This window comes from Oncorhynchus mykiss, chromosome 10 (assembly GCF_013265735.2).
Source record: "Oncorhynchus mykiss isolate Arlee chromosome 10, USDA_OmykA_1.1, whole genome shotgun sequence".
Classification (NCBI taxonomy): Eukaryota; Metazoa; Chordata; class Actinopteri; order Salmoniformes; family Salmonidae; genus Oncorhynchus; species Oncorhynchus mykiss.
This window is the reverse complement of record NC_048574.1, coordinates 10,222,676-10,243,592: the sequence shown is the minus strand read 5'-3', so window position 1 is coordinate 10,243,592 and position 20,917 is coordinate 10,222,676. Positions and strand designations below refer to the sequence as shown.

Here is a 20,917-nt window from a genome sequence, read left to right as displayed (position 1 = left end):
CTGCATATCATTAACCCTATATTAACTTGAAGAGGTTCTGTGTGACTTAGACGGTAGTGCATGGCTCATGCAACGCCCAGGGTCGTGCTGTTCGAGTCCCGCTGGGGGACCATCCATATGTTAAATGTATGAATGCATGACTGTAAGAGCGTGGATAAAAGTGTCTGCTAAACGACATATATATTTTCATATAGAGGTTGATGATTTGTTATTATCCCCCATTCTGAGTGGGATGAAGTGGGCCACACATAGACACGCACAGAACCTATCTGTCACCCAGGAGGAAAGCAGCGCGAGTAGAGATGGAGACTGACATAGAGCCACAGGGAGGGTGGGGACTCATTCCCTCTCACTCTCTCTCTTTCTCTCATTCTCTTGCGTTCTCTCTCTTTCTCTCATTCTCTCACTCTCTCTTTCTCATTCTCTCTCTCTCATTCTCTCTCTCGTTCTCTCATTCTCTCTCTTTCACTCATTCTCTCACTCTTTCTCTTTCTCTCATTCTTTCTCGCATTCTCTCTCTCTTTCTCTCACTCTCTCTTTCTCTCATTCTCTCTCTTTCTCTCATTCTCTCGCGTTCTCTCTCTTTCTCTCATTCTCTCACTCTCTCTTTCTCATTCTCTCTCTCGTTCTCTCATTCTCTCTCTCTTTCTCTCATTCACCCTCTCTTTCTCTCATTCTCTCATTCTTTCTCTCATTCTCTCTCTTTCTCTCATTCTCTCTCTTTCTCTTTCTCTCATTCCCTCTCTCTTTCTCTCACTCTCTCATTCTCTCTCTTTCTCTCATTCTCTCTCTTTCTCTCTCTTTCTCTCATTCTCTCTCGTTCTCTCTCTTTCTCATTCTCTCTCTCTCCTTCTCTCTCTTGTTCTCTCATTCTCTCTCTCTTTCTCTCATTAACCCTCTCTTTCTCTCATTCTCTCACTCTTTCTCTCATTCTCTCGCTCTTTCTCTCATTCTCTCTCTTTCTCTCATTCTCTTTCTCTTTCTCTCATTCACCCTCTCATTCTCTCACTCTTTCTATCATTCTCTCTCATTCTCCCTTTTTCTCTCATTCTCTCTCTCTCTCTCATTCTCTCACTATTTCTCTCATTCAATTTGCTTTATTGGCATGATGTAACAATGTACATATTGCTTACTTTGGAAATGTACAATATTAAGATAATAAGATTCAAAATTATCAATGGGACAACAGTAACAACAATAACCAATGATCAAAATAACCATACTTTGAACAATAACAATAAGTATACAGTAGAGGACATGTGCAGGTTGATTGGTCTGTCAGACACTGTCCCTCAACTTAAGGCAGGCAGCAGTGTAGTGCGCTGCCAACCCACAGCTCTCTGCGTCCTCCCCCAACAGGACGGGTAGCCTACTCTCATCAGAGAGGGCTTTGAAACCTTGAATAAGGGTTTCAAATGTGGGGAAATTACACTCTCTAATTGTTTTATATGTATATTTAATTGTTTTTTTCAGATAGAACTACATTTTGCTTTGTGTTTGTTTTTCCCAATAAGCAATGTAGTTTGGTTTTAATTGTGTTGTAATTTGGTTTATTCTGATTGATTGGATGTTCTGGTCCTGAGGCTTCAGTGTGTTAGTAGAACAGGTTTGTGAACTCAGCCCCAGGACCAGCTGGATGAGGGGACTGAGGCTTCAGTGTGTTAGTAGAACAGGTTTGGGAACTCAGCCCCAGGACCAGCTGGATGAGGGGACTGAGGCTTCAGTGTGTTAGTAGAACAGGTTTGGGAACTCAGCCCCAGGACCAGCTGGATGAGGGGACTGAGGCTTCAGTGTGTTAGTAGAACAGGTTAGTGAACTCAGCCCCAGGACCAGCTGGATGAGGGGACTGAGGCTTCAGTGTGTTAGTAGAACAGGTTAGTGAACTCAGCCCCAGGACCAGCTGGATGAGGGGACTGAGGCTTCAGTGTGTTAGTAGAACAGGTTTGGGAACTCAGCCCCAGGACCAGCTGGATGAGGGGACTGAGGCTTCAGTGTGTTAGTAGAACAGGTTAGTGAACTCAGCCCCAGGACCAGCTGGATGAGGGGACTGAGGCTTCAGTGTGTTAGTAGAACAGGTTTGGGAACTCAGCCCCAGGACCAGCTGGATGAGGGGACTGAGGCTTCAGTGTGTTAGTAGAACAGGTTTGTGAACTCAGGACCAGGACCAGCTGGATGAGGGGACTATTTTCTTTGCTCAGCTCTTGGCATTGCAGGGCTTGGTAATGATATGAGAGGGGGTCACTGTATTTTAGATGTTTCCAAAACTTAATTGCTCTGTTTTGAGTTTTTATTATTAGTGGATATTGGCCTAATTCTGCCCTGCATCCATTGTTTGTAGTTTTCCTCTGGACATGTAGAAGAATCTTACAGAACTCTGCATGCAGGATTTCAATGGGGTGTTTGTCCCATTTGGTGAAATCTTGTTTTGCAAGTGGACCCCACACCTCACTGCCGTAAGGTGCAGTTAGTTCAATGACACATTCAATTAGTTTTAGCCTAATGTTAATAGGTATTTCAATTTGAATTTGTTTTTTAATGGCATAGAACGCCCCGCGTGCTTTCTCTCTCAGTTCATTCACTGCAACATTAAGGTGTCCAGTTGAGCTTATTTTGAAACCTCAGTAATTGTAGTGTTTGAAGTACTCTATATATTTTGTACCAATTGTACCAACCAACCCTGTTCCTGGAAAGAGACCATCCTGTAGGTTTTCACTCCAACCCTGTTCCTGGAGAGCTACCTTCCTGTAGGTTTTAACTCCAACCCTGTTCCTGGAGAGCTACAGTCCTGTAGGTTTTCACTCCAACCCTGTTCCTGGAGAGCTACCCTCCTGTAGGTTTTAACTTCAACCCTGTTCCTGGAGAGCTACCCTCCTGTAGGTTTTAACTCCAACCCTGTTCCTGGAGAGCTACCTTCCTGTAGGTTTTCACTCCAACCCTGTTCCTGGAGAGCTACCATCCTGTAGGTTTTCACTCCAACCCTGTTCCTGGAGAGCTACCCTCCTGTAGGTTTTAACTTCAACCCTGTTCCTGGAGAGCTACCCTCCTGTAGGTTTTAACTCCAACCCTGTTCCTGGAGAGCTACCATCCTGTAGGTTTTCATTCCAACCCTGTTCCTGGAGAGCTACCCTCCTGTAGGTTTTAACTCCAACCCTGTTCCTGGAGAGCTACCATCCTGTAGGTTTTCACTCCAACCCTAATCTAGAGCACCTGATTCTAATAATTAGCTGGTTGATAAACTGAAACAGGTTAGTTACAACTGGGGATGGAGTGAAAACCTACAGGAGGGTGGCTCTCCAGGAACAGGGTTGGAGTGTAAACCTACAGGAGGGTCTCTCTCCAGGAACAGGGTTGGAGTGAAAACCTACAGGAGGGTAGCTCTCCAGGAACAGGGTTGGAGTGAAAACCTACAGGAGGGTCTCTCTCCAGGAACAGGGTTGCTTAGCCCTGTTCTAGACCAAAAACAGCCAAAGGGGCTGAGAACGCTTCTGGAGGAGGCGGAGGGGGACAGGAAGTCCCACGGTATCCACGGGAACTCTCACATTCCATCTTCCGCAGTCTCCCAGCATGCTCGCTGAGCTGAGCCTTCAACATCACCGCATGCACGGAGCAGAGCAGACAGAGCAGCAATTCCTCCTCTTTATTTAACCTTTATTTAACCTTTATTTAACCTTTATTTAACCTTTATTTAACCTTTATTTAACCAGGCAGGTCAGTTAAGAACAAACTCTTATTGACAATGACGGCCTACCGGGTAACAGTGGGGTTAACTGCCTTGTTCAGGGGCAGAATGACAGATTTTTACCTTGTCAGCTCGGGGATTCAATCCACCAACCTTTCAGGTACCGGCCCAACTCTCTAACCACTAGGCTACCTGCCACACCTTTGAGGCTGTAGCTGTAGCTGGGGCTACATGGGTCTGGGGCTACATGGGACTGGGGCTACATGGGACTGGGGCTACATGGGTCTAGGGCTACATGGGTCTGGGGCTACATGGGACTGGGGTTACATGGGTCTGTAGCTAGGGCTACATGGGACTGGGGCTACATGGGTCTGTAGCTGGGGCTACATGGGTCTGTAGCTGGGGCTACATGGGACTGGGGATACATGGGTCTGTAGCTGGGGCTACATGGGTCTGGGGCTCCGAGAGACAAAACAAAGCCTTGGACACACTCAGGGGCCCTGTCCTGCCCAGAACACTGTTCTTTGCTCAGGACATGAGCTCCCATGGTTGGGAGAGGGGAGTTATTTAGAAGGGATAGGGAACATGCTTAGGTAGTATCTAGCCTGTGATGTACAAATGTCTCACTTCTTTTGCATATGGTGTAACTAGACCTATGTGAAAGGGTGACGGTTGAGGCCCATTGACAGGGATCTTTAGACACACACAACCAATCACACACACCCAAATGCACACATACACACAGACACCCTCCTGATCGGAGAATCTCCAGACCAAGGAATAATGGACTGTGTGTAAACTGAGATGTTTCAAATGAGGCAACAGGAACTGGGCTTGTGATGTACTGATACCATGCCATCCTTCAGACCAGATGAGACAATCAGTAGATAGAGTACACACACGTATGGACGCACGCACACACGCACAACAGACACACACACACACACCGGGAACACACACACACACCAGGCACACACACACACACCAGGCACACAAACCACACCACACACACACACGCCAGAAAAACACACACAAACCACACCACACACATCACACCACACACACACAAACAAACACATACACACACACACCAGACACCAGACACACAAACACACCAGACACACACACACCAGACACACACACACACACCAGACACCAGACAACAGACCAACACACACACACACCAGACACCAGACACACACACACACATACAATAAATATTCTCTTTGAAACTGTTCCATCTAAGCTCACTTTGGGACACAAGTATTTATCCACATCTGAAGGATTTCTCCAAACATAAAAACAAGTGATTGGGGGGGGGGGGGGGGTGAGTCGAGGCAGTAGACAATAGAGGTCTCTCTGTGGGGCTGAGTGGAGGAGGTGGGTGGAGGGGGGAGTGGGGAGAGGAGGAGGGGGAGGGTGGATGGGGTGAGTGGGGGGAGGAAGAGGAAGAGGGTGGATGAGGAGAGTATGGGGAGGAGGAGGAGGGTTGGTGGGAGATTGGAGGGATGAGGAGGAAGAGGCGGAGGAGGGTGGATGGGGGAGTGGAGGGAGGAGAAGGATGAGAGGAGAGGGAGGAGAAGGATGAGGGTGGATGGGGAGAGCGGGGGGAAGAGGAGGAGGGTTGATGGGAGGTTAGAGGGAAGAGGAAGGTGGATGGGGGATTGGGAGGAGGAATTTGTATGGGGAGAGTGGGGGGAGGAGGTTGGATGGGGGGAGTGGAGGGAGGAGGAGGAGGAGGTTGGATGGGAGAGTGGAGGGAGGCGGAGGAGGGTGGATGGGAGAGTGGAGGGAGGAGGAGGAGGAGGGTGAATGGGAGAGTGGAGGGAGGAGGAGGAGGGTGAATGGGAGAGTGGAGGGAGGAGGAGGAGGGTGGATGGGAGAGTAGAGGGAGGATGGGAGAGTAGAGGGAGGATGGGAGAGTGGAGGGAGGAGGAGGAGGGTGGATGGGAGAGTGGAGGGAGGAGGAGGAGGGTGGTTGGGAGAGTGGAGGGAGGAGGAGGAGGAGGAGGGTGGATGGGAGAGTGGAGGGAGGAGGAGGAGGAGGAGGGTGGATGGGAGAGTGGAGGGAGGAGGAGGAGGAGGAGGGTGGATGGGAGAGTGGAGGGAGGGCTGATCTGAACTGAAGCCAGTCTGAAGCAGAGGAAAAGGGGAAAGTGAAGAGGCATCTATTAGATGTCAGTGGGCTTTTGTGTCCATGTCAATGAGCAGGATTAAGGTATTTAAAATAATCTGACTGAGGCTCGGAGAGGTCACAGCACACACAGGGAGAGAAGACAAGGTTTTCCTAGCCACCGTGCTTCTACATCCGCATTGCCTGCTCTTTTGGGGTTTAAACTGGGTTTCTGTACAGCACTTTGTGACATCTGCTAATGTAAAAAGGGTTTTATAAATAAATGTGATTGATTGAGAGGAGCATATGGCAGAGCAGGGAGAGCAGTTGCTCTTATACATAGAGTTAGATAGATAGACATACATTCATCTAAAGCTCTTATACATAGAGTTAGATAGATAGACATACATTCATCTAAAGCTCTTATACATAGAGTTAGATAGATAGACATACATTCATCTAAAGCTCTTATACATAGAGTTAGATAGATAGACATACATTCATCTAAAGCTCTTATACATAGAGCTAGATAGATAGACATACATTCATCTAAAGCTCTTATACATAGAGTTAGATAGATAGACATACATTCATCTAAAGCTCTTATACATAGAGTTAGATAGATAGACATACATTCATCTAAAGCTCTTATACATAGAGTTAGATAGATAGACATACATTCATCTAAAGCTCTTATACATAGAGTTAGATAGATAGAAATACATTCATCTAAAGCTCTTATACATAGAGTTAGATAGATAGACATACATTCATCTAAAGCGCCACCAAATATGTTGCTGTGCGACTTGGAATTTTATTTTGGAAGCACCGTGTGACAAAAAAAAGATTCCGATAAAAAAAACTCAATGCGTGACAATATTCTAAACAGTCTGAAGCTCCGCCCCCTGTCACTCAACAGGCACACAGCTCACACACAGACACTTCCTGTTTCTCTCAGCGTGCACTTAACAGATTCTTCCAAAGCAAAAACAGGCTACCACTTTCCACGTTGCTTCTAAAATTCAATCCATGTTTTCGCTATTATAATATTAGTTTGTGTAACTTGCTTTCTTCGCAAAATGTGAGTTAGTTAGGCTAAAGAAGCTGGCATGTGACTAAGAGATCATTTATGCTTGATCTGAAAATGTGGTTGGAGGCGCCGTATTGATGGTGTGACGCAATAGAGGAGCCTCCGGAGGCATGAAGAGGCCAAATTGAGCTCCGTACTGCATCGTTGTGTGCATCTCAAAAGGTATATAGCTCCGCATTGACATGATTGGTTGACGGTCGGTGATGGCGAGAGGTCCTGTATAAACACAAACTCACTTCCTTAACAACTTCCTTCACAACAGCGCTGCTGGGCGAAGTGCAAGAAGTATGAATGTCCTGACTTCTGCAGAGGCGATCTCACTGTAAATGCTGCATGGCCAATGCAGACGTCGAATTGACCATGCAGCCTTTAAAGCTAATTCCTATTGCTAATCGCTATCTACACTGAATAAAAATACAAAACATAAAGGTGTGGTCCCATAAGCTGAAATAAAAGATCCCTGAAATGGCACATAGGCACAAAAATGAAGATTTCTCTCAAATGTTGTGCACAAAATTGAATGTTAATTTCTCTACCATAAGCCACCTCCAATGTCGTTTTAGAGAATTTGGCAGTACGTCCAACCAGCCTCACAACCTCAGACCACATATAACCATGCCAGTCCAGGACCTCCACATTCGGCTTCTTCACCTGAGGAATCGTCTGAGACCAGCCACCAGGACAGCTGATGAAACTGTAGGTTTGCACAACCAAAGAATGTCTGTACAAACTGTCAGAAACCATTAGGGCCAAACCTCTGCATGCTCGTTGTCCACACCAGGGTCTTGAACTTATGGCATTTTGGCGTCGTAACCAATTTCAGTGGGCAAATGCTCACCTTCGATGGCCACTTGCACGCTGGAGAAGTGTTCTCTTCAGGGATGAATCCTAGTTTCAGCTGTACTGGGCAGATGGCAGACGTTGTGTATGGCGTCGTGTGGGTGAGCGGTTTACCAACATGTCAACATTGTGAACAGAGTGCCCCATGGTGGCAGTGGGGTTATGGTAAATGGAAAATGTTACAGTTGAGCATGTTTGGGATGCTCTGGATCAACATTTACAACAACGTGTTCCAGTGCACGCCAATATCCAGCAAATTCATACAGCCAGAAGAGGAGTGGGACAATATCCCACAATCAACAGCCTGATCAACTCCATGCAAAGGAGATGTGTCGCGCGGCATGAGGGAAATGATGGTCACACCAGATACGGACTGGTTTTCTGACCCACACCAGATACTGACTGGTTTTCTGATCCACACCAGATACTGACTGGTTTTCTGACCCACACCAGATACTGACTCTTAATTAATAATTATTATGATTCCAACAGTTCACCCAAGTGTTTTGATCTACTGTATATTGCAAGTCAAATTGCAATATTTGTTTGAAAAATCACATTTAGATTTCTTTGCCCATATCGCCCTAACAACCTGGTAACGGCACCATTATGCAAACATTTAGTGATACAGAAAGAACGTTTAAAAAATATTCTTCAGGAGGTGTGGTTCAAAAGTAAGTAGGATTCAAATAGGCCCAATATAGGCTACATCTCAATCCATTTCTTTTCCTGGTGATCCTAACTTTTTAAAGTTAATAGCACCATAGCTATCAATGATCCTCCTAAACACACACACACACACACACATTAACAGGTAGATAGTAACACACACCGCACAGGGCATCCATTTCATATGTAGATAACCTCAATCAGGTAGTGGAAAATGACTGTAACAGCTTTCCTCGAAGATAAAAAATAATGCAATAAACATGTTTCCCCCACTGAAATCCCAACGCTTCATATTGTGTGTTTACAAATGAGAGAGAATAAACCACAGTAAATATGACATTTGTTATTTTAACAACATAATAAGGCTTCATTAGCATGTTTTGTATTTATTCGGAGGGATTATCTGCAGTCTATCCCGGGGTCTTATGAGAGAGATCTAATTAGTGAATCACTCACCCTCAGATTCTCTCTCTCTCTCTCTCTCTCTCTCTCTCTCTCTCTCTCTCTCTCTCTCTCTCTCTCTCTCTCTACCAGGAGAATTAGCTAACGCTAGCCCGGCTAATTACAGCACCGCAATCGAATCTGCTCTCTGAGACAAGAGCACACTAATGAGCCCTTATTTATTGAACTTAACGACTTCAAGAAAAAAAGTTTTCACGTGACCCATTTTCCAGTGCTGCAGGAACGCGTGACAGAAAGGAGAGCAAATGTGTATGATGGTATGATCACCTCACACCTAAGCCATGGACCCGATGTGCCTGGCTGGCTGCCTGGCCCAGCATATGGAGAGGAGACACTGTCACTCCACTGCCAGTAGATTCACCTGGGTCCTCTTTGAATGTCGTATTAGTCTATGAAAATCTACATTCCCTTTCCCTCACAAACCAAAATAAAGAATCGTATTTTACAGGTGCCGGGAGAGCAATATGAATTGTGCTGAGGCCAGTGCACCTGTTTGTTTTGATGTATCTCCTGTAAGCATAAGGCACTGAGCAGTCAAAAACACAACCGCAGTGTTCTGGCACTGAGAGAGGATGAGTTCAACAGAAGTTACTGGGTTCATCTGCCCATGCTCATCTGAGCCCTGTTTGTTCACTGTTTGTCTGAAGGTGTGTGATGGTAGAGAGAGGAGGAAGGGGGCTGGGTGCGGGGGGGGGGGTTCCAGCTGGCCCCCCCCCCCCCCCCACCCCACCCCAGGGGCACTGACCCTTTCTGGCCCAGCGAAGCGGAACGTTGGGAGGTGAGGGGAATAGGAGAGGAGGGGGGCAGAACACGTGAGCCAGGTATGTGCCCCACTTCTCACCTCTCCTCTCCTGGTACTGGGAGACCTGCGCCACCGCTGATGTCCTTCCTGTAGCGCGGATCAGTGAATACATTACCACAGCAAACACTACTGCCATCCACCTTTACAGAGGCAACACAGGTGTACGTGTGGGTGTGTACGGGCATGTCCATGAGAGTTTGGCCTGAATATACGTACATTCTCTTGGAATACTGAAATCCAACAATATACTGCACATATGCATCATTACATACATACATACTGTACATACATGCACACACACACACACACACACACTCACACACACACTCACACACACACACACACACACACACACACACACACATACACACACACACACACACATACACACACACACACACACACACACACATACACACATAAGCACCACGTCTCCCAAATCCTCTTTCAGTGGGATTTCATCTTCACCAATGAGCTCCAGGTTCCGTTTGTTAAAAAGCAACAAATCAGGTCTCCCCTGTGGCACTAAACAATAACTGGGGTGAACCAACTCAACTCTGTGGGGTGTAAATCAAAAGCTTTCTCCTATTTGGTATGTTCCAGTTCTGCTCCGTAAGAACTGTCTCCAGAGCAGCCGTGCTGTAGTAGCCACAGTACAGCACAGAGAGAGAGAGGACGGGCAGCAGACCCAGTCAGGGGAATAAAGAGACAGTAGTGGAACCGCACTATCCAGCCAACATTAGCTCACACAGCCGTTGAGATGCAAATCGTTTTGGGAGATCAACAGAGTAAATACAACCAGGATTATTGTGTTAGATAGATGTCATAACACAGACAACATAACAACAACTATATCATCTCCAGTACTCTGGGTCTAACACAGCTACCAGCAGGCCTGGTAATGGTCCAATAACAACTATATCATCTCCAGTACTCTGGGTCTAACACAGCTACCAGCAGGCCTGGTAATGGTCCAACAACAACTATATCATCTCCAGTACTCTGGGTCTAGCACAACTACCAGCAGGCCTGGTAATGGTCCAACAACAACTATATCATCTCCAGTACTCTGGGTCTAACACAGCTACCAGCAGGCCTGGTAATGGTCCAACAACAACTATATCATCTCCAGTACTCTGGGTCTAGCACAACTACCAGCAGGCCTGGTCCAATAACCTTAGTTCAGTAAGCCTATAGAGAACGCCCAGGTCTGAAGACTCCTGTCCAGCTGAGACAGATACATGCACAACGTGGAAGAGAGAAGGCCTGTGTTTAGGTGCCCTGGAGGCATGAGGGAGGGAGGGAGGTTGGGAGGGAGGGAGGGAGGGGAGAGGGAGGGGGAGGGGGAGAGGGAGGGAGAGAGGGGGCTCCAGGCACTTTGGCAGCTATTGTTTCACAGTCCATTATCCATGTGGGTTTTATTAAGGGGAGCGGAGAGGAGAGAACAGCCTCCTCATTCTGGCTCCCCTCGTACTCCCTCACTGTGGAGGAGCACACGCTGTGGAACCTGATCACTCCACATACACTGTAGTACTCACTGTAGTACTCACTCTAGTACTCACTCTAGTACTCACTGTAGTACTCACTGTAGTATTCACTGTAGTACTCACTGTAGTACTCACTCTAGTACTCACTCTAGTACTCACTGTAGTACAAATAGAGCCAGAGCCATAGGGTGGGTAGGCTCTGGGCCAAACCTCAGTAGATACATGAGCTGACTGTTCTAACCTGACCCTCATACTGTTCCCTCACTGCATCAGCAGCTTCATAGGAGGCCACACACACACACACACACACACACACACACACACACACACACAATGCGGTCACAGTAGGAGTAGTTGAGCATGCGGAGGAGTGTGTGAAGGTACCTGTCGATGATGACGGGGTCAGACGGGGTCTCATTGCGGTTGCCACAGCTCTTCTTGTCACAGCAGCGGCTGAGGGGTACAGAGAGGCGAGAGAAGGAGAGCGGGAGAGAGGGAGAGTGGGGAGAGAGGGGAGAGTGGGGAGAGAGGGGAGAGAAGGAGAGAGGGAGAGAGGAGAGAGTGGGGAGACAGGTGAGAGATGGAGAGAGGAGAGGGAGGGGAGAGTGGGAGAGAGGGGAGAGAGAGGAGAGAGGGGATACAGGGGAGAGTGGGAGAGAGGGGAGAGATGGAGAGAGGAGAGGGAGGGGAGAGTGGGAGAGAGGGGAGAGAGAGGAGAGAGGGGATAGAGGGGAGAGTGGGAGAGAGGGGAGAGAGGGAGGGGGGGTTAGAAAGAGAAATAAAAACACACTCATGTTTCAGGGAGAGCTGCTTCAGCCAGGCCCAGACCTCCACAGGATAAAGGGGAAGGTAGCCTTCCAATTATCAAACAGCCTGGTCCTGTTCTGAAGGCTGAACTAAGGCTTTCCCAGGCCCACCCAGCCCTTTGTCACCTGTAGAACAGACTGCCTCTGTCTGTGTGTCTGGGTGCATTATTTTTCTCTACATATGGCTTTGTTAAAGCAGCCCACAAAGACAGGCCATACAGAGGCCAGCCTGGTTAGGGGCGACAGGTGTGCTAGGGGGGTGGGCTGGGGGATGGGGGGGGGGGGGGGGGGGGAGTGGGGAGCAGGTTGGGGGGGAGCACCCCTAGTATAACCTGAGGCAGGTAGCAGGCACCCCCCTCCCTCTCTCTCCCAGTCTCTCCTCCCTTTCACTTCACTGTCCAGGGTGAAACATTCGCTGTTCACTGCTAACCTGACACCCTCTCGCCTGCCTCGCTCTGTTCACTGCTAATCTGACACCCTCTCGCCTGCCTCGCTCTGTTCACTGCTAACCTGACACCCTCTCGCCTGCCTCGCTCTGTTCACTGCTAATCTGACACCCTCTCGCCTGCCTCGCTCTGTTCACTGCTAATCTGACACCCTCTCGCCTGCCTCGCTCTGTTCACTGCTAACCTGACACCCTCTCGCCTGCCTCGCTCTGTTCACTGCTAACCTGACACCCTCTCGCCAGCCTCACTCTGTTCACTGCTAACCTGACACCCTCTCTCCTGCCTCGCTCTGTTCACTGCTAGCCTGACACCCTCTCGCCTGCCTCGCTCTGTTCACTGCTAACCTGACACCCTCTCCCCTGCCTCGCTCTGTTCACTACTAACCTGACACCCTCTCCCCTGCCTCGCTCTGTTCACTGCTAACCTGACACTCTCTCGCCTGCCTCGCTCTGTTCACTGCTAACCTGACACCCTCTCGCCTGCCTCGCTCTGTTCACTACTAACCTGACACCCTCTCGCCTGCCTCGCTCTGTTCACTGCTAACCTGACACCCTCTCGCCTGCCTCGCTCTGTTCACTGCTAACCTGACACCCTCTCGCCTGCCTCGCTCTGTTCACTGCTAACCTGACGCCCTCTCTCCTGCCTCGCTCTGTTCACTGCTAACCTGACACCCTCTCTCCTGCCTCGCTCTGTTCACTGCTAACCTGACACCCTCTCGCCTGCCTCGCTCTGTTCACTGCTAACCTGACACCCTCTCTCCTGCCTCGCTCTGTTCACTGCTAACCTGACACCCTCTCTCCTGCCTCGCTCTGTTCACTGCTAACCTGACACCCTCTCGCCTGCCTCGCTCTGTTCACTGCTAACCTGACACCCTCTCGCCTGCCTCGCTCTGTTCACTGCTAACCTGACACCCTCTCGCCTGCCTCGCTCTGTTCACTGCTAACCTGACACCCTCTCGCCTGCCTCGCTCTGTTCACTGCTAACCTGACACCCTCTCGCCTGCCTCGCTCTGTTCACTGCTAACCTGACACCCTCTCGCCTGCCTCGCTCTGTTCACTGCTAACCTGACACCCTCTCGCCTGCCTCGCTCTGTTCACTGCTAACCTGACACCCTCTCGCCTGCCTCGCTCTGTTCACTACTAACCTGACACCCTCTCTCCTGCCTCGCTCTGTTCACTGCTAACCTGACACCCTCTCGCCTGCCTCGCTCTGTTCACTGCTAACCTGACACCCTCTCGCCTGCCTCGCTCTGTTCACTGCTAACCTGACACCCTCTCGCCTGCCTCGCTCTGTTCACTGCTAACCTGACACCCTCTCTCCTGCCTCGCTCTGTTCACTGCTAACCTGACACCCTCTCGGCTGCCTCGCTCTGTTCACTACTAACCTGACACCCTCTCTCCTGCCTCGCTCTGTTCACTACTAACCTGACACCCTCTCTCCTGCCTCGCTCTGTTCACTACTAACCTGACACCCTCTCTCCTGCCTCGCTCTGTTCACTGCTAACCTGACACCCTCTCGCCTGCCTCGCTCTGTTCACTACTAACCTGACACCCTCTCTCCTGCCTCGCTCTGTTCACTACTAACCTGACACCCTCTCTCCTGCCTCGCTCTGTTCACTGCTAACCTGACGCCCTCTCTCCTGCCTCGCTCTGTTCACTGCTAACCTGACACCCTCTCGCCTGCCTCGCTCTGTTCACTGCTAACCTGACACCCTCTCTCCTGCCTCGCTCTGTTCACTGCTAACCTGACGCCCTCTCTCCTGCCTCGCTCTGTTCACTGCTAACCTGACACCCTCTCGCTTGCGTCGAAGGCAAAATATTTGAGTGGTCCCCCTTTTGACGGCAGAGAGCGTTTTACAGGAGCAGTGCAGTTAAGAATGTGATTTTCCGGTTTTCTTTAATTATATTTCTACACTATGAAATTGTAAAAATTATGATTACACCCTTTTTGTGAGCTGTTTTTGAAAAATGGCTGAAATTTCATTTAATTCAGCTGGGAGGGAGTTTTTGGCCCAGATGAGGCAAGAGGGAGGGGATACCCAGAGCGGACGCTACGACAGTTAAAGCTCTTGTTGTATTGTATTGTTTGACAACATAATCTGATTTTATGATAATACAGTGCCTTGCACCCCCTTTACATATGTATTCACCTCCTTTACATATGTATTCACCCCCTTTACATATGTATTCACCTCCTTTACATATGTATTCACCCCCTTTACATATGTATTCACCTCCTTTACATATGTATTCACCCCCTTTACATATGTATTCTCCTCCTTTACATATGTATTCTCCTCCTTTACATCATATGTATTCACCCCCTTTACATATGTATTCACCTCCTTTACATATGTATTCTCCTCCTTTACATATGTATTCTCCTCCTTTACATCATATGTATTCACCCCCTTTACATATGTATTCACCTCCTTTACATATGTATTCTCCTCCTTTACATATGTATTCACCTCCTTTACATATGTATTCTCCTCCTTTACATATGTATTCTCCTCCTTTACATCATATGTATTCACCCCCTTTACATATGTATTCACCTCCTTTACATATGTATTCACCTCCTTTACATATGTATTCACCTCCTTTACATATGTATTCACCCCCTTTACATATGTATTCACCTCCTTTACATATGTATTCACCTCCTTTACATATGTATTCACCTAATTTACATATGTATTCACCTCCTTTACATATGTATTCTCCTCCTTTACATCATATGTATTCACCCCCTTTACATATGTATTCACCTCCTTTACATATGTATTCACCTCCTTTACATATGTATTCACCTCCTTTACATATGTATTCACCCCCTTTACATATGTATTCACCTCCTTTACATATGTATTCACCTCCTTTACATATGTATTCACCTCATTTACATATGTATTCACCTCCTTTACATATGTATTCACCTCATTTACATATGTATTCACCTCCTTTACATATGTATTCACCTCCTTTACATATGTATTCACCCCCTTTACATATGTATTCACCCCCTTTACATATGTATTCACCTCCTTTACATATGTATTCACCTCCTTTACATATGTATTCACCTCCTTTACATATGTATTCACCTCCTTTACATATGTATTCACCTCCTTTACATATGTATTCACCCCCTTTACATATGTATTCACCTCCTTTACATATGTATTCACCCCCTTTACATATGTATTCACCTCCTTTACATATGTATTCACCTCCTTTACATATGTATTCACCCCCTTTACATATGTATTCACCTCCTTTACATATGTATTCACCTCCTTTACATATGTATTCACCCCCTTTACATATGTATTCACCCCCTTTACATATGTATTCACCCCCTTTACATATGTATTCACCCCCTTTACATATGTATTCACCCCCTTTACATATGTATTCTCCTCCTTTACATATGTATTCACCCCCTTTACATATGTATTCACCCCCTTTACATATGTATTCACCCCCTTTACATATGTATTCTCCTCCTTTACATATGTATTCTCCTCCTTTACATCATATGTATTCACCCCCTTTACATATGTATTCACCTCCTTTACATATGTATTCACCCCCTTTACATATGTATTCACCCCCTTTACATATGTATTCTCCTCCTTTACATCATATGTATTCACCCCCTTTACATATGTATTCACCCCCTTTACATATGTATTCACCCCCTTTACATATGTATTCACCCCCTTTGATATGAAGCCCCTAAATGAGATCTGGTGCAACCAATTACCTTCAGAAGTCACATAATTAGTTAAATAATGTCCACCTGTGTGCAATCTAAGTGTCACATGATCTGTCACATGATCTCAGTATATATACACCTGTTCTGAAAGGCCCCAGAGTCTGCAACACCACTAAGCAAGGGGCGGCACCATGAAGACCAAGGATCTCTCCAAACAGGTCAGGGAGAAAGTTGTGGAGAAGTAGAGATCAGGGTTGGGTTATAAAAAAAAATATCCAAAACTTTGAACATCCCACAGAACAACATTAAACCCATTGTAAAAAAAATGGAAAGAATATGGCACCACAAAAAACCTGCCAAAACTCATGGACCAGGCAAGGAGGACATTAATCAGAGAGGCAACAAAGAGACGAAAGATAACCCTGAAGGAGCTGCAAAGCTCAACAGCGGAGATTGGAGTATCTGTCCATAGGACCACTTTAAGCAGTACACTCCACAGAGCTGGGCTTTACGGAAGAGTGGCCAGAAAAAAGCCATTGCTTAAAGAAAAACATAAGCAAACACATTTGGTGTTCACCAAAAGGCATGTAGGAGACTCCTCAAACATATGGAAGATGGTACTCTGGTCAGATGAGACTAAAATTGAGCTTTTTGGCCATCAAGGAAAACGCTATGCCTGGCGCAAACCCAAGACTTCGCATCACCCTGAGAACAGCATCCCCACAGTGAAGCATGGTGGTGGCAGCATCATGCTGTGGGGATGTTTTTCATCAGCGGGGACTGGGAAACTGGTCAGAATTGAAGGAATGATGGATGGCGCTAAATACAGGGAAATTCTTGAAGGAAACCTGTTTGATTTCCAGAGATTTGAGACTGGGACGGAGGTTCACCTTCCAGCAGGACAATGACCCTAAGCATACTGCTAAAGCAACACTCGAGTGGTTGAAGGGGAAACATTTACATGTCTTGGAATGGCCTAGTCAAAGCACAGACATCAATCCAATTGAGAATCTGTGGTGTGACTTAAAGATTGCTGTACACCAGCGGAACCCATACAACTTGAAGGAGCCGGAGCAGCTTTGCCTTGAAGAATGGGCAAAAATCCCAGTGGCTCGATGTGCCAAGCTTATAGAGACATACAGCAAGAGACTTGCAGCTGTAATTGCAGCAAAATGTGACTCTACAAAGTATTGACTTTGGGGGGGGGGTGAATAGTTATCCATACTCAAGTTTTAATTTTTTTGTTTTATTTCTTATTTGTTTCACAATAAAAAATGTTTTGCATCTTCAAAGTGGTAGGCATATTGTGTAAATGATGCAAACCCCCACAAAATCAATTTTACTTCCAGGCTGTAACAAAATAAGAAAAATGACAAGGTGGGTGAATACATTCGCAAGCCACTGTACAGGGTTTCTCAAACTCGGTCCTGGGGCCACCCCTGGGTGCAAGTTTTGATTTTTGCACCACACACCTGATTAAAATAATCCAAGCTTGATGATGAGTTGGACTGAGTTTGGTAAACCCTCTTATAATAGACCAATGACCGTTTATTTTGGTAAGGGCTCTATGAACCAATCAGGGCTGTGTATGTCAATATCTTGAAATGTGTTTCCTAACTCCACACGATCAGTCTGAGCATTTCAATGGCCCAAAGAGTCTCAGGGAATGAATGATATCCCCCCCCCAACCAAATGTTGCTTTAGACACCCCCCAAAAAAAGTCCACAACCTGGGTACATGGTCGTTGGGATCTTGAGACAGGCCGCGAGTGAGGGAGGCTGCAGGGGGAAAGGAGCAGCTTGGAGAGACTCCCAGCTCATGTTTCCAGTGCACAGATGGCAGTGGGAATTTGAATGGGGCTGGGGACAGGCCTGTCACACAAAACCCAAGGCATTGTCTCCCTTCTACAGGGCTCCCCTCTACACTGAATCAGCCTATCCCCCCTCTATCGCTCCATCCTCTCATTATTTGTACCCCCATTTTCTCCCCAATTTCGTGGCATCCAATTGTTAGTTTACAGTCTTGTCTCATCGCTGCAACTGCTGTGCAGACTCGGGAGAGGCGAAGGTCAAGAGCCGTGCGTCCTCCGAAACCCAACCAAGCCGCACTGATTCTTGACACAATGCCCACTTAACCCGGAAGCAAGTCACAACAATGTGTTGGAGGAAACACTGTACACCTGGCGACCGTGTCAGCGTGCACTGCGCCCGGGCCACCACCGGAGTCACTAGAGTGCGATGGGACAAGAGCGTCCCTGCCGGCCAAACCGTCTCCTAACCCGGACGACGCTGGGCCAATTGTGCGCCGCCCCATGGGTCACCCGGTTGCGGCCGGCTGCGACAGAGCCTGGACTTGAACCAGGATATCTAGTGGCACAGCTAGCCTTAGACCACTGCGCCACTTGGGAGGCCCTCCATCCTCTCTCTTACCTCATCCCACTATCACCCCCTCCATCCCTCTAGCTCTCCACCCTCTCTCTTACCTCATTCCCCTCTCCCCCCCTCTCTTAATTTTCCCCCCTCAGCCTTCTTCTGGACAGATCGAATCAGTTCCATCAATCACCCATATTGTGTCTCTCATGTCTCAGATAATATTGTAATGCGGGAGGGTAGCAGCATATCTGAATCACATGTGGGGAGTGCCGTGCACAACAGAAAGACAGGCCTGCTGGGTGCAGAAACATATATGTGGGTAGCAGGAGTACATTGTGACTGACTAAGGGCTGTGGGTAGCAGGAGTACATTGTGACTGACTAAGGGCTGTGGGTAGCAAGAGGGCATCTCCTTTCTGTCGCTCTCCATTTTTGGCCTCCCTCCTCTGTCTCTCCCTTGCTTTCATTTCTGTGCGACTCTCTGAACTGGGTCACAGCGTGGTCCCATTGGATCAGAATAGAGTGAGCCTTGAGGAGGGAGGTGAGGGGAGAGGAGGGAGGTGAGGGGAGAGGAGGGAGGTGAGGGGAGAGGAGGAAGGTGAGGGGAGAGGAGGGAGGTGAGGGGAGAGGAGGGAGGTGAGGGGAGAGGAAGGTGAGGGGAGAGGAGGAAGGTGAGGGGAGAGGAGGGAGGTGAGGGGAGAGGAGGGAGGTGAGGGGAGAGGAGGAAGGTGAGGGGAGAGGAGGGAGGTGAGGGGAGAGGAGGGAGGTCAGGGGAGAGGAGGAAGGTGAGGGGAGAGGAGGGAGGTGAGGGGAGAGGAGGGAGGTGAGGGGAGAGGAGGGAGGTGAGGGGAGAGGAGGGAGGTGGGTGACTTTAGAACTGATTAGTTTCCCTGCAATCCAATCATCAGGCAGCACCCACGGGAGACCGGATTTTCTTCTTCTTCTCCCAACCCCCACCCCCCCACCCCACCATTATCCTCTCCCCTTCCACCAACAAAAATTATGCTATGCTAATCACTACATGCCTTCACCAGCTTTGTTGAGGGGGATATTTTATTTTCCTGTTAACTTCCATTCGGTCCCGCAGGACATCCAAAGGAAATCACATCTTTAATCTCAACGCTTCCTTCCTGCCGCAGCTTTTGAAGAAAACACATCTAAATCGCCTCATGTAATTAACAGGATGAATTGATGGCTGTTGGTGTGAGGACACTGCTACCATACACAAAATTGTATATGACCTTAAATACATGTGTGTCTTCTTTACAAAAGAGTTGGAAAGCTCATTCTATTACTGAGTTTGTCAAATGAAAGGACTAAGCTCTTACTGTACGTCTCAAGCTGGCTTGGCAACATATGGCTAATGGTGGTGAATGGCAATTAACAGTACGGATTAATGGTGAACAGACAAATGTTCTGGGTGAGGGGACATGGGAGGGGCTGAGGGAGGGGAGAGACTGGGGGAGAGACTTGGGGAGTGGTTCATGACACATTGGACTGGCATCCCAAAAATCACTGTCTGATGCATCCACATCTCCATGGTTGTGTCTCGCAGACTGGGTCTCAACCCAATACTGTAGAGCTATGGGCCTCAAACCAACACTACAGAGCTATGAGCCTCAACCCAACACTGTGGAGCTATGGGCCTCAACCCACTATAGAGCTATGGGCCTCAACACAACACTATAGAGCTATGGGCCTCAACCCAACACCGTGGAGCTATGGGTCTCAACCCAACACCATAGAGCTATGGGCCTCAACCCACAATAGAGCTATGGGCCTCAACCCAACACCATAGAGCTACGTGCCTCAACCCAACACCATAGAGCTATGGTCCTCAACCCAACACTTTGGAGCTATGGGCCTCAACCCAACACCATAGAGCTATGGGCCTCAACCCAACACTATGGAGCTATGGGCCTCAACCCAACACTGTGGAGCTATGGGCCTCAACCCAACACTGTGGAGCTATGGGCCTCAACCCAACACTGTGGAGCTATGGGCCTCAACCCAACACTGTGGAGCTATGGGCCTCAACCCAACACTGTGGAGCTATGGGCCTCAACCCAACACTGTGGAGCTATGGGCCTCAACCCAACACTGTGGAGCTATGGGCCTCAACCTAATACTGTAGAGCTATGGGCCTCAACCCAACACTGTGGAGCTATGGGTCTCAACCTAATACTGTAGAGCTACAGGCCTCAACCCAACACTATAGAGCTATGTGCCTCAACCCAACACTACAACCCAACACTGGGGAGCTATGGGCCTCAACCCAACACTACAACCCAACACTGGGGAGCTATGGGCCTCAACCTAATACTGTAGAGCTATGGGCCTCAACCCAACACTATAGAGCTATGTGCTTCAACCCAACACTGTGAAGCTATGTGCCTCAACCCAACACTGCTATGGGAAATGGTTATACTGTA

At 48.0% G+C, this 20,917-nt stretch overlaps 1 protein-coding gene across 10 annotated transcripts in view; it reads right to left on the bottom strand.

Annotated features, from left to right (window-relative positions):
* The window catches only part of LOC110533327 (transcription factor COE1-A), a 306,747-nt gene that overhangs the window by 264,323 nt on the left and 21,507 nt on the right, over positions 1–20,917 (bottom strand). For all 10 annotated transcript variants that reach the window (XM_036989681.1, XM_036989686.1, XM_036989687.1 and 7 more), the window contains exon 6: positions 11,527–11,595. In XM_036989681.1, the coding sequence (XP_036845576.1) occupies positions 11,527–11,595 (69 nt within the window). The remainder of the gene's footprint in view (positions 1–11,526; positions 11,596–20,917) is intronic.